General features: G+C 41.9%; 1 protein-coding gene across 8 annotated transcripts in view; it reads right to left on the reverse strand.

The window, feature by feature from the left end:
* The window catches only part of ANO5 (anoctamin 5), a 102806-nt gene extending 88946 nt beyond the window's left edge, over positions 1–13860 (reverse strand). For all 8 annotated transcript variants that reach the window (XM_025200375.1, XM_014518549.2, XM_006020710.3 and 5 more), the window contains exon 1: positions 13763–13860. In XM_025200375.1, the coding sequence (XP_025056160.1) occupies positions 13763–13823 (61 nt within the window). In that variant the 5' untranslated portion in view covers positions 13824–13860. The remainder of the gene's footprint in view (positions 1–13762) is intronic.
* Positions 13861–13866: the final 6 nt, after the last annotated feature.

Genomic DNA, 13866 nt, shown 5'->3' on the forward strand with positions numbered 1-13866 from the left:
TTTACTTTAACAAATACACCATATTCCTCCATCTTCTTGGAAGACTAACTTCTCCATTAAAAGATATTTAATATAATTAAAATGGTGGGATCTTCCTTTTTGCTATATTTGCCAACAGTATTTCAGTACTGTTTTAACAATGCACTTTTGTAGTGTCCCCTCTTTATTTTCACCTGCATTAAAGCATATTACAAATCTTCTTATTCACAGATGTAGTCCTTTCATTTTATGACGGTGGCCTAATTTTTCAACAAAAAATGGAAACGGCCAAGAATATCTGACAGATGAAATAGGCTAATTTAGAATAGCTTATTTCACTGCTCATGTTTTTCTGCATGAGCGAGCATACCAAGGCGCTCTATCACTTCACCCTGGCTTCCTGTGGCTAATGTGTGCTGACTAATGCCAACTGGTCTGCATTTAGCTTGAGGTTTGAAAGGCAGTGTGTTAAAATTTTTAGTAGTATGACACGATTTATGCAGAGAGTTTCGAAACAGCTCTTCCCTGTGAAATCAAAGTGTTTGGGGGGTTTTCAGCAATAATGTGAAATCCTCCGAGGCACCTCTGCAGTCCTAGAGGCTCAACTTAAAACAGAAGCACCACGATTTTGCTGTCAGAAGAGAGCTGGGAAGTAGAGACCACAAAAGGGAATTCAGCTCTCCACAACTTTGCGGATGCAATATATCTCTATGTACCACTTCCTTCCTATTCAGATCTAAACTGAGGAGTTACAGGGATGTAAGTGTTCAGTTGGCCTCCCCTGGGATTCAGAGTAAGAGTGAATTTTTGCCCAGAGGAACATAGGGTAAGGTGCTGGAATGAACCAGTAAGTGGCCAGTGTTTGAAAACTGCAGGGAAGCCAAGCCACAAACCCTGTAATGGAGAGTTTGCAATCTGAGGTATTTTGGTAGAAAGTTCACGTTGCTAATGTAGCTGCTGCTGTTTTACTGGGGAAAGGAAGATCTGGAAGGTTGTTACTGTATGCTACGCCAAACAAACTGAAAAGAAAAATTTCAAGGAGGAACCCAAGATAACATTTTTGTAAACTTTACTGGGTTTAGAAAATTTTGAACAGCCTGGTTAAAAGTGAAAAAGTCATAGTTATAATGCTATCTATACTAGACAGCGTAGGTAGAATATAAATTGCTTCAGCAAAGTTTGGCTTCTCATCTTCAGATACATTTTGATTTTAACTAACTTGTATTTCTAACACAGGTCTCTGCCTCATTAGCTAGATTGTAAAACACACCTATTTATGACATAACTTCATCCTGAAACAAAAGGCAGATTCCCAACTGGAGTAACTCAGCATAACTCTCCCTGTGAATGTTCACTTTTTTGTAAAAACTCCAAACAGAGCTCTTTAACACACAGTACTGCCAGAGCTGTGTCAGATACACTGTAAGCATATGACTCAGCTGCACGAAGGAGACTATATTTGGTAAGAGAACTCAGCTGAAACCTTCCCCACCCTGTTCACTGTAGAGAGCTCCCACTCGATTGTTTCATTAGATATTGAACTAACAGCTTAAATTCAATGTGTCCGTGGCTTCAGAAGATTTAATTTAAAAAGTTCACACCGATTAGTGAAGGAAAAATCTTTCAAAGTACACAGAAGAATACCGTGCCAAACCTCCGGAAACTTTCAACAAAAAAAGAATACACGCGAGCTTGCATGTGCTCTTTTTTTCTTCTGAAACTAACTTCTAATACGCGAATACTCCCCAGTCTCTGGGGTAGCCTGGCAGAGTATGACGTGTAGGCTCAGACCATCTCTATGACAACTTTCAACAATATAATGACAACAAATGCAACTTTATTCTGAACATGTTTATAGCACTGCACTCTTTAGCTGTGCTTGGCCATTACTGTCATTCACTGACAATTTCAAAGCACAATTTACATCGTGGAGATCTTACTAGCCTTTTTTTTTTTTTTAAACTCTCTAATGGAAAAGCTAGATGTTAAAGTTACATTGTTTTTCTTCTGTGGTTCACAATGAATGAACAGAAGTTTCAATAAAATCATAAACCATGACATGCTGGAAGCTTTCCTAGCATAATTCAGGGATTAATGAACTAATGCTGTTAACATCATCAATGTCTACGCTGTCATTGGAAAAACAGGTTTCTAGCTATTATAACTGCAAAGACCACTATACAAATTTGAATCAAGTGCAGACCAAGACAAACAGATTATGCGTGTCCAGATGAGCACGTATGTGCACTCTGCAGCGCCTCAAAGCTGTTTGAGGTGCTGCAAACTGCACATGGCACACATACAGCTGTTCGCCGTGCTGCTAATTTGCAGAACAGTACCAAAACGTGTCACCACAAGATCCCAAAGTCAAAAAAGCTATGGGAAAAAAAGTGATGTGGTGCACATGGCAGCAGCCTGTGCCACCAGAAACTTAGCCTGGCTACCCAGAGCCATGCACTAGCTGCCGGCCAGTCTCCAAGCGGCTGGATCTGCATCACTGCTGCTCCGGGAGGCCCCCAGGACTCCAACTAAGTCGGCCTGGGTCAGCACAGGTGCTGGCCCCAATCTCCCCTACCCCACCCAGGACAATTTACCCCGTACCAAACCCCACATGCAGGGGCACGTGCAGCAGCAAAAAGCAGTGGCACAAATTTGTGTTGCTGCTATTTTTGCTGTGGCAAACAAATGTCCCTATATATGGGGACATGCCCATTTTGTCTGTTTCTACTGCTTCTCAATCTTATTAAGTTTAGTTCTGCTCTCTTCCAAGACCCAGCTCAATTTCATCTTGGGATAACTACGAGCAGAAAATAAAGGGAGGTACTGGAGCGAAGTACTAGGAAGAATGATTCAAAACAGAGACAGAGGAGACACCCCATTCATAAAAGCTATAAGGATGAAACAGGGGTAGAGGAGCAGAAATCCTATGCACTTTTCTCCTACAGCTCTCAGGATAAGCCTTGTAGTAGGAGATGGAATATCACACTTTAATTCTGACTAGTAGCTTTAGTCCCCTGACTAGTAGATTTCAGATAAATTCTTCAAGTCTTGTGAGTGTGAAAACAAATCTTAAGTCTAGTTCAAAGAAACCTCAAGCCACAAACAAATCACATTTTTTACAGATTCCTACATTATTAGAAACTGAACAATAAATACATTATGCAATCAAGTTTCAGCTACTGATATTTTTGCCAGGTCTTCATAGAAAATACTCCTCTGATCATTCAACATTCAGAAATCAGTTTGCCTCAGCTATCATGAAGTGTGATACAATCATGCTCCCTGACTCAATAATTTATAGTCTGTTTTTTTCAAAGTACTTTTCTTTTCCCCCCCTTCAAAACAAATGTATTTACATCACAAAATACTTTTTACTTCTTGACTGAACAAATCTTATCTGTGTTCATGTCATTCACTTTATGGGGACATTCATCCAAGCAAAATTTAAAAGACTGCAAATTTACTGGCAGTTACCATATTTACTTGCATACCACATGCACATTTTCTAATGAAACCAACCCCCCAAAACTGGGGTGTATGTCTTAAGCAGGGAAGCCAATTTCTGGCTGGCATAGAGGCACACCATTTTGATTTGTATTCAATGGCTCATTGTTTTTCACTTAACTAGTGTAAATGATATTTCTACTTTTTGATGTTCCACTAATCTTGATGTCCCACTAAGCTAGCTAACCTTTCTTCTGGGAATTTAGCTGTCTTTTAGCTACTCCTGGTCTCTCTTCTCCTATTTCACAGCCTTGCAGAATGTTATTAGCTCATTTCAAAATCATAAGTTCACCCACGGAGACCAGTCTCCAGTAGCAGCTTAGGTTTCAGCTTTTGGTTATGCAGGAAAGGAAGGGCGAATGAGCTGAAGATTAGGCTCTGTTACTGCTCTGTGCAGCCACAACTCTGGATAAATCTCTTTTTCTTCATTCTGCTTTTACAAAAACAAGGTGTATGTCTTATTCTAGGGGTGTCTGATATGTGGAAAAGGACAGTAATTTTAAAACTTTAGCATATGCAAACAGTAAGAGACCTCATACATGAGACAGTGGGCCCAACTACATGTGCCCCCTATGGCGCTGTTGTCACTGCGCCATCATCTGGTACTTCCTTTTGGAAGTACTGAAACGATGGCTCAGTAACAGCCATCACTACATCATCCTGGCTGTGCAGTTATTTTAGATGCTACATCGCCACAGCAAAGTGCTGTAACAAGGTAGCTCAGCACTACAGTGACGTAGTGTCAGCATCACGGTTTATGCCTGCTGACACTACATCGCTGTAGTGATGAGCTATGTCACCATAGCACATGCATAGACATGCCCAATGTCACTGACTTTGAAAGAATGGCCTTCATGATTAAGATAAGCATAACATGGCCAGTGGTGAGCTGTGGTGTAGGTAATACCTATTATCAAACATAAAGGTCCCAGCACAATGCATGTAGAGACTAATTCATTCTGGTTTCCCCAGAGAGGGCAGAAAAAAGGTGTCATCCTTTCCTGTGAGATTTCCACCATTAAAATGCTGCCTTGAAATTATGTATAAGTGACAGCCAAGTACGACAGAAGTATGGCCAAGTGGAATGCTGTAAACTCATACAAAGATCTTTGGAGGGATAGTCTGAGAGAGGCCTACAGGTCTTCCTCTGCCAGAATACACCAGAGGCTGGAGAAAATGTATTAGAAGCCAGATTCAGAAAGAGAAAAGTGCGTGTGCAAGATGTATTAAAGTCACAAGCCTTCTTAATAAACTCCTTTCAATCAAAAATGTGTGTTTGGCAAACATTAATTCTCTCCAGGGCAGTGGTCCAAAGGAACAAGGTCCAGGTTCCTGGCAGGTTTGCCCGGAGACTTAGGGACCCAAAAACTAACAGGATCCCTGTACCTAGGGCAAATATACCTCTTGTATTTCTGCACCAGAGTAGGGAGATTGTGGAAGACCCTGCAGCTTCTCTATCAAACTGACATTCTTGTGAATGTGTATGGTGGTACTCTGGCGCAAAAGTGCCAATTTTTCTGAAGATGTACAGAGTCTGGGAAGTTCTGGCTCAACAGAAATTATAAAAAGAGAAAGAGAGAGAGAGAGCTCTGGGTCTAACTTTGACAGAAGGCATTTTTTTCATAGAAAAAGAATTAAATTACCTGTGAACCAGAAACCCTGCCTCATAAAATAATAGCGCTCTTAGCTGTGGGTTTCCTAAGGTAGCCTACAGGGAGACACTGAGAACAAGGGTGTTCTTAAACGTCATTTAAGAAGGTACCTGCTTCTCTGTGGGGAGTCACAGATTCCAGTTCCTTTTATAAGGACCACCTCCAATTGTTACATTAAGCAGTTTTTGGAGTAGAGCCATACATAAGTGCAGTGGTAAACTAGAGCTAAAGTTTCCATTTTCTCATTGGAAGCACTAAGACGCTTACTTATAAGCAGCCAAACAAGCCCAATGTTATTCAAGGTGCTGGATCTAGTTCCAAATGAAACTTTCCTATTCCAGACTGGAGTTTTCTCTTAAGATACAGGTTCCCTTTCAGTTAGACAAAATGTGTTACACATTGCATATGTAATATAATTAAATTTAGGTTGTTCAACTACTTTGACACACACAACAACACAGCACTTTTCCTGTTAACTTAATTCCACCCAAAGATAACAATACTACTGATTCTAAAGAGGCTTTTCCTAAGTCATCTCTTTTTAAGCATTTTTAAATTGCTTATAAACTGCCCAGGGCTTGTACTTCAGTGCATACACAGTATTTTTTTAAACTTACAGGTTGATAAATCTTTATACTGTAGTTCAGATCTTCTGGGAACAGGATGTCCTGTTCAGCGTTTCTATACATAGACAAGAAATTATTACACCTATCACTTAAGTAATTTGAGATAACTGTGGTACTGAATAAGAGGTTCACATTCTGATCTTGGCTACACCCACAGAAATCATAGCAATTCAGATGAAATAGAAAGAATTTACTCTGGATAAAATCACACCAGAACATGTCTCGAAATGCTGATGAGTTATTAGAATCCAGTGTTTAAAAGTGCTGTTTGAGAAACTGCTAGCTGTTTTTAGCATTTGTTACCCTCTTTTTTAGAGAAAAAAAGTCAAACAAGGAATATAAATAAGAATCCTAGAATTTAGGACGTTACTCTCATGATATATCTTTAGGAACATAAAACTGAGAGGAACCTATTGGGACATCAATTCCTGGCCTTGCTATCGCAGGCCACACATCCTATAAGACAAGGTAGCCACCTGCAGCATCAGTGGCATGGGCAGCCTCTGTGTGTGGCACACGGCAGATCAGGGAGAGGACAGGCAGTGCAGCAGCAGACAGGGAAGGAATCAGAAAGCAATACAGGAGATGAGGCCACGGGGCAAGGAAAGAAGCAGAAAGCAGAGCAGAAGGCAGGGCTGGGAGCACAGAGTAGGGAGAAGAAGCCAGAGCAGCAGATCAGGCAGAGAAGGGAAACAGGGTGACACTCAGAGAGGGTACAGGATTAATTTGTGCCATATCTGCCAAAAAGGTTGCCTGCTCCCCCACTATATGACATGTCTACACTGCATTGGACAGTGCTCCACCCACTCACCTTCTGCATGATGCAGTTGCCATTAGAGCAGAAACGCGCATGTGCATGGCACACTCATAAGCACACCTGAGCCTGAGAAAGGTAACGAGTATGCACCAAGTGCAGCTACATAACATTTTTTCAGCATCTAATATGCAGGGGGAGGTGCAGGGAAAGGCACGGTTTCATGGTACTGCCCCCTACCACTGCCAAAGTAGTAAAAACATGCTCATACATTATCTTTTTTTAGTGCTGTCTTGTTGTATTCAGAATACAAAGCATACCTCTGGATTATGGAGGTTCTGTAAAAAGTATGGGAAGAAGGCAATACAGTTCTGCAACATGGCACTGAACTGTAAAACAGTTTCCTGATGGTCCAAGGCCTTGGGTTATATTCCACAACTCTGATAGCTTTGTCATTAAATTTTTCTATAAAAAAATACAGAAACACAGCCCATACCAGACAAATATTCCAAGCCAACAACAAACATCTCCTTTTGGTTCTAAATTCTAAATTTCCCCAAAAGATGTCTGACCTGCCTTTAATTCTTAATATTCAAGTAAACTTCAAATTCCTTCATTAAAAACTTCATGCATCACACAGGAAAACATAGGCCTGCCCCTTCTGCAATAAAACCACAACAACAGGAAGCAAGAGAGCTCCATGCTCCCTGCAAGGTAGATTTAGAGAGCAGCCTTCAAACCTTCAGCTAGTAAACAGAAACTTCAGGATGACAATTCCCTATCATAAGTGACCTTTTGTTCCCATATACCACTGTCTTCCTCAGTGCTCCAGAAGAGAACACTATCATAAAACAAGAGTTAAATCCGATTAACTCTTAGGTAAATATAACGTAGTGTGTACTGTAGGTATTCCTCCTTGTCTTCTCTTGTTTTGACCTTCCTAATCCACCCATTAGATGTGTAGGATATACCTTATGGCCGTGTCCAGACGAGCATGAGCGTGCGCCTGCAGTAGCACAAATTGCCTCAGCACATATCCCTGCATGTGCATTTAACTGCGGGACAAACTGTCCCACAACGGACAAACTGCCCTTGTGCCCAGCTCCTCCCAGCTCTTCAGCCAGGGAAAGTGGAGACTGGGGCCAGCGCCTGTCCAGCCTCAGCAGTCTTACCTGGTGGCTTGATGGCGTGCTGGAGCAACAGGGCCAGCACAGAAGCCTGGTCAGCACAGAAGCCAGGTGTTGCTCTGAATGGCCTAGCCTCGACTTGTGCTGGTGCATGCCTGTTTTGCGTGCTTTGAGCCACTTTTGTTTCTGGGCGTTATTTTGCTACCAGGAAATCCCAGTAGCAAATTTGCAGCATTGCACACATTTTAACATTCACTGAATATGGTTCGTGGTGCCACAAACCACATCTCCCTGCTCACATGGATGTGGCCTTTGGGTTCAGGCCATTGTGATATCTGAACAACTGTAGCACAGAAAGTCTTCCTACAGCCTCAAAAGAAAACAAGCAATAATGATGATGATCTGTCTGAATTCAATTAAATTACAGATCAAGGTTCTATTGTCCTAGGCACTGTACAAAACTATAATGCAATAGTCAGTCAACTCTGTGAAACTGTTGCCACAAATCCCCATCACCCACTTTTCCTGACTTCTGCTATACGTCAGATTTTTTTTGGTCTGCTGAACTTTTTATTAATAGATTGATGCAATATAGACCAAGATCTGTACTACACCACACAAGGAGAAAATATTAGTGATTCAGTGTTCTAAACTGGAAGGACAATAAAACTGAAAGTGATCTGTAGGGGAAAAAAAGTAAAAAAGAGGCCAAATTCTCCTTTTGCCACCTCTACCTATACTAAGCAGACATGAAAATGTTTCTTTATTTCCTGCGTAAAGAATAGGTTCAAGTGGTAATTCTACTCGGGTTTTTTCTAAGAAGTATCCACACGGGGCTTTGATTTATTGGACAATTCTCTGGGGACTCATATGTATATAGCCATTGTTTATAAAACTTAACTGAATGGATATGTTTGCTGTAGATTTAGAGAGCAGCCTTCAAACCTTCAGCTAGTAAACAGAAACTTCAGGATGACAATTCCCTATCATAAGTGACCTTTTGTTCCCATATACCACTGTCTTCCTCAGTGCTCCAGAAGAGAACACTATCATAAAACAAGAGTTAAATCCGATTAACTCTTAGGTAAATATAACGTAGTGTGTACTGTAGGTATTCCTCCTTGTCTTCTCTTGTTTTGACCTTCCTAATCCACCCATTAGATGTGTAGGATATACCTTATGGCCGTGTCCAGACGAGCATGAGCGTGCGCCTGCAGTAGCACAAATTGCCTCAGCACATATCCCTGCATGTGCATTTAACTGCGGGACAAACTGTCCCACAACGGACAAACTGCCCTTGTGCCCAGCTCCTCCCAGCTCTTCAGCCAGGGAAAGTGGAGACTGGGGCCAGCGCCTGTCCAGCCTCAGCAGTCTTACCTGGTGGCTTGATGGCGTGCTGGAGCAACAGGGCCAGCACAGAAGCCTGGTCAGCACAGAAGCCAGGTGTTGCTCTGAATGGCCTAGCCTCGACTTGTGCTGGTGCATGCCTGTTTTGCGTGCTTTGAGCCACTTTTGTTTCTGGGCGTTATTTTGCTACCAGGAAATCCCAGTAGCAAATTTGCAGCATTGCACACATTTTAACATTCACTGAATATGGTTCGTGGTGCCACAAACCACATCTCCCTGCTCACATGGATGTGGCCTTTGGGTTCAGGCCATTGTGATATCTGAACAACTGTAGCACAGAAAGTCTTCCTACAGCCTCAAAAGAAAACAAGCAATAATGATGATGATCTGTCTGAATTCAATTAAATTACAGATCAAGGTTCTATTGTCCTAGGCACTGTACAAAACTATAATGCAATAGTCAGTCAACTCTGTGAAACTGTTGCCACAAATCCCCATCACCCACTTTTCCTGACTTCTGCTATACGTCAGATTTTTTTTGGTCTGCTGAACTTTTTATTAATAGATTGATGCAATATAGACCAAGATCTGTACTACACCACACAAGGAGAAAATATTAGTGATTCAGTGTTCTAAACTGGAAGGACAATAAAACTGAAAGTGATCTGTAGGGGAAAAAAAGTAAAAAAGAGGCCAAATTCTCCTTTTGCCACCTCTACCTATACTAAGCAGACATGAAAATGTTTCTTTATTTCCTGCGTAAAGAATAGGTTCAAGTGGTAATTCTACTCGGGTTTTTTCTAAGAAGTATCCACACGGGGCTTTGATTTATTGGACAATTCTCTGGGGACTCATATGTATATAGCCATTGTTTATAAAACTTAACTGAATGGATATGTTTGCTGGATTGTTATCAAGGAACTTTTTTTATCCTAAGCACTTCTCTCACAAACAAACAAAAAACAAATGGATTTTTTTCAAATAATCTTTCCATCTGCTTTTTCAGACCTTCAAATGTGTTCTGGTTCAAATAAGTTTAATTTTAAAGCAATGTAGTTAAATTGGTCCAAAATGTTGTGCAGAGACCTTGATTTTTATTTACACCATATTTAACTTGAACTCTTACTGAATTGTAATCAAATGATAAAACCATGTTTAAATCAAATTATGAATGTCCACACCAGATTCTGCACAAACTTATTTTTAAATTAATTCTAAAGTTAAACTGTTACAACTTTTAGAATTGACATAACCTCAATTGCTCAACTCTCAGTTTCCCATCCTACTATTTCACCAGTTAACAGAACAATAAAAGAACATTTGAGGGCACTGATTAATGATTTGAAGTAGTGCAAGAATATTCTGATTGTGCTCAGCCAACCAGAAGATGAAGCTGGAACATGAATTAAGAACTGTTTGTTCTCTAGGAAAATAAATTACTTCTGCAGATACCACAACTTTAACTACAGTACTACTAAATTTGATACAGGGGCTAGGTGATGGTGCAAGTTTACTAACACTCTCTTGGAAAAAAAATGGCTTAACACTAAGAGTTTAGGCAGCATTAAAACCTAACATGGAAAAATCATCTTTGAAATGTTCACATGTATTTGAAAAACTTACTACAATGAATGGATTCACCACAATCCAAATTTGAGTGAGTACATTTGCAGTGTGTATAGTTCCTTGCAATTATTTTTTTTCTGTTCATTGGAACTCAAATGTAATACTACATCTCTTTATACTGCATGTTTATGGCTAATAAAAAACAAGAGAGATTTCCATAAAAATGCCACAGAATTAAATTCACAAAGTTGACTTAGCTGACATCATTCTCCAAATAGCTATTGTAAACTCTGGAAATATTAACTTTTCCCTTTAATGATAAGGAAAATGTAGTCTCATACTAGGAGGAAACAGTAGCTGAACGAGTCAGTTTGAAGTGTAAGACATTTTAGACATACTTTAGGAGTGTCTGGGCATATTCACTTAGCAAATAATGACTCAGACTTTCCTGAAAATGCACTGCTAACTAGGAGGCTGTTCGAATACCAGAGAAGAACTAGCCACTGTAAGATACTTTTACAGTGAAAGTAACTGCTCATTTAACTTCAAAACACTCAAATTGGCTGTGGCCTTTATTCCAAGTGGTATTTAAATTGCAACAACCAGAATTATAACTTAGAGTAGACCCTGCTGAAAGGTACTCCACTTGCATGCACATCAGGCAAGTCTATAATTCACTTAACTATATAATACAATGCCACTCCCATTTACATCATAAAAAATATTGATTAGCTGAATATTATGTAATTGCATAAACCGCTTTAAGTGCACAGGAGCTCTCCGTCTCAATGTCTACTTTGTAATGTAACTGTAGTCCATTTAGCTTCAAAATTAGTTAAACTAACTAACATCTGTCAATTTTAAAATGTATAATGCATCCTTGAACCCACTAGATCCTGGCAATTTCAAGGCTAGTATTACAGGTATAATGTACTCTCTGAAACATAGGAAATAAGTCTTATCGGATAAGCAAAAGCTTAGGGAAGGCCATCTCTGAATTTAATGAGTACTTTTTACCTGGAGATTGGGTAGGGGCATATTCTGGGTAAGTGCGCGGTCTTTCCTAAATCCAAGGACCAACAGAGTGCACCGCAGTGAATTTTCAATTCAATACCATTTGCTGTTATATTCCAACACACAGAAGGCCAAACTATCAAACAATTATCTGTAGACTTTACAATAAGATTAGATATCTTTTAAATGGCATGCTTTGTCCCAAATTGTGGGGAAAGTTTTGTGGTCTCTGTAACCAGAGCAGTCAAACTACAGGTCGTAGTGGTCCCTTCTAACTTTATGTTCTACAAACCTGTAACTGGCATCAAAACCTTCTGAACTGGGTAAAGGAAGTTCTTGAGATCCTACTAGCTGATCAATTGGTTCCTCTTTGGTTGGTTCCTCCTTTTTAGATGACATTGAGGATGATCTCACATACAACATTTTACTGTTTCTGATGACTGACTAATCAAAGGTGTGTTTGTCTGGAGGCAAGGCACTTCCGAGACTAACTGGTTCAGAGAGTCATGAGCTGTTACAGGCAACAATCTACTTTACGTGGGTTTCTTGCATCTGTTCCTAGCATGTAAGGAGTCAACAATAAAGTACGTTGTTGCCCATAACAGTTCATGCCTCTCTGTCCCAGATAGTCCCTAAGGCTGAAAACAGACATTGAATTTGTCCTGGGAAAAGTTGTGTCTGTGTTTGTCCCGCAACAGAAAAGTCTCAGGATTGGCATTTACACACATCACCCTCAGGTTTAATGAGCAGCTGAATATACTGCCCCTTTTCTGCCACTGATTCAATGTTGCAATCCTGACACAGCTGTTCAGATGTGGTTTGCAACATCCCAGAACTGTTTGTGTGAAACTTCTTAGGATTTGTCCCAGACAACAGACGTGGCCATCTGAATGGCTGCACTTTGTCCCAGGATAAAATGGTTTCTCTCAAATATGAAGTCTGTCCAAGGAGCCTCCCTGCCCTACCTTCTGTCTGGACCATCAGTTAACAAACAGACTCTGTTTTGCCGACCGTATAGGAATACATTCTTGTTTATTTAACATAAATCTTACACTATTGGTCATGTACTAAAGACACTTGTGTTAATGTCAAAGACGTTTCAAACCGGAAAGCATGTAGATAATGTGAAGTGAGAGGCCCAAAAACCTTATCAAGACTGTTAGATTCATAGATTGTAAGGCTCGAAGGGACCTCACAAGGTCATCGTGTTGATGGGAGTTACAAAAAAAAAAGAAGAAGAAGAAGAAAAATGCTTAGTTTAAAACATAAATAGTCCTCTAGTGGTTTATTTACGTTACGCAACAGGAAGGTGGGGATGAGTCAAAGCTCTGTACTGGGACTATCATTGTCACAATCAGATTAACTAAAGAATCTCCTCAAAATGCCTCAAGCTTTAGATCCGTTCTCCCCCCTGAAGGCACAAACTTCCCTGAGAGCAGGAAGAAATAATGATCCTCCTGGGGTCAAATATGAGCTGTATACGACGCAGGTGAGAAGCCATGCCCATGGGCTAGCAGGGCTAAGACATACCAGTTCCTTTAGGGCGGGGGCATTAAACTCATCTGGCCCAATGGTCCAGATGAGTAGCACAGGGCTGGTCCACGTGCCCAATTGGGCCCGCACACCTCTTTCCCCCACGCCCGATCCAGCAGCTAGCCTGGCTGAACCACACAGCAGCAGTGCCCATCCCAGCTACTCTGGGACCCACCCTGTGCCCAGTGCCTGCTCTCAAGCTGTGAGCCTGCTCCAGCCCATCCGGGAGGCTGAACTGCCCGCCGACTAGTCGGAGACATGCCAATAGGCCTGGCTATCTTCCCAGCCGCCTCTTTTAGCCCACATGGCGCGGGGCACTTCTGCGACATACGCAGCGGGTCACGCCAGCACGGTTGTAAGCTGCTACGCCACCACCTGGCACCCAAACCTCCCCGAAGGAGCGGAGGAAGCCTCCAGGCCTGCACCCAGTGTGCGGGGGGCACCCTCAATCCCAAACCCTCCCGGAGCCCCAGGGGCAGGGCAGGGCCGGAGGGAACTTGCCCAGCCGCGCGCGGGCAGAGCAGCGGGATGCCGGGCGGGACGGGGCAGGGCAGGGCGGGGCAGCAGCCTCCCCACAGCATAGCCCGCAGTCCGCAGCCTCCCCACAGTCCGCAGCCTCCCCACAGCATAGCCCCAGGGCGGCCTGGCCCGGGCACCTGCTGTCCGTGGCCGAGGCCATCTCTATGAGGGTCTCCTCCTCCTTCTTCCCCAGGCGGCTCATGGCTGCAGCCCTCTCGCCGCTCCGGGCCCCGGCAGCGCTGACT

Source organism: Alligator sinensis, unplaced genomic scaffold, assembly GCF_000455745.1.
Source record: "Alligator sinensis unplaced genomic scaffold, ASM45574v1 scaffold165_2, whole genome shotgun sequence".
Taxonomy (NCBI): domain Eukaryota; kingdom Metazoa; phylum Chordata; order Crocodylia; family Alligatoridae; genus Alligator; species Alligator sinensis.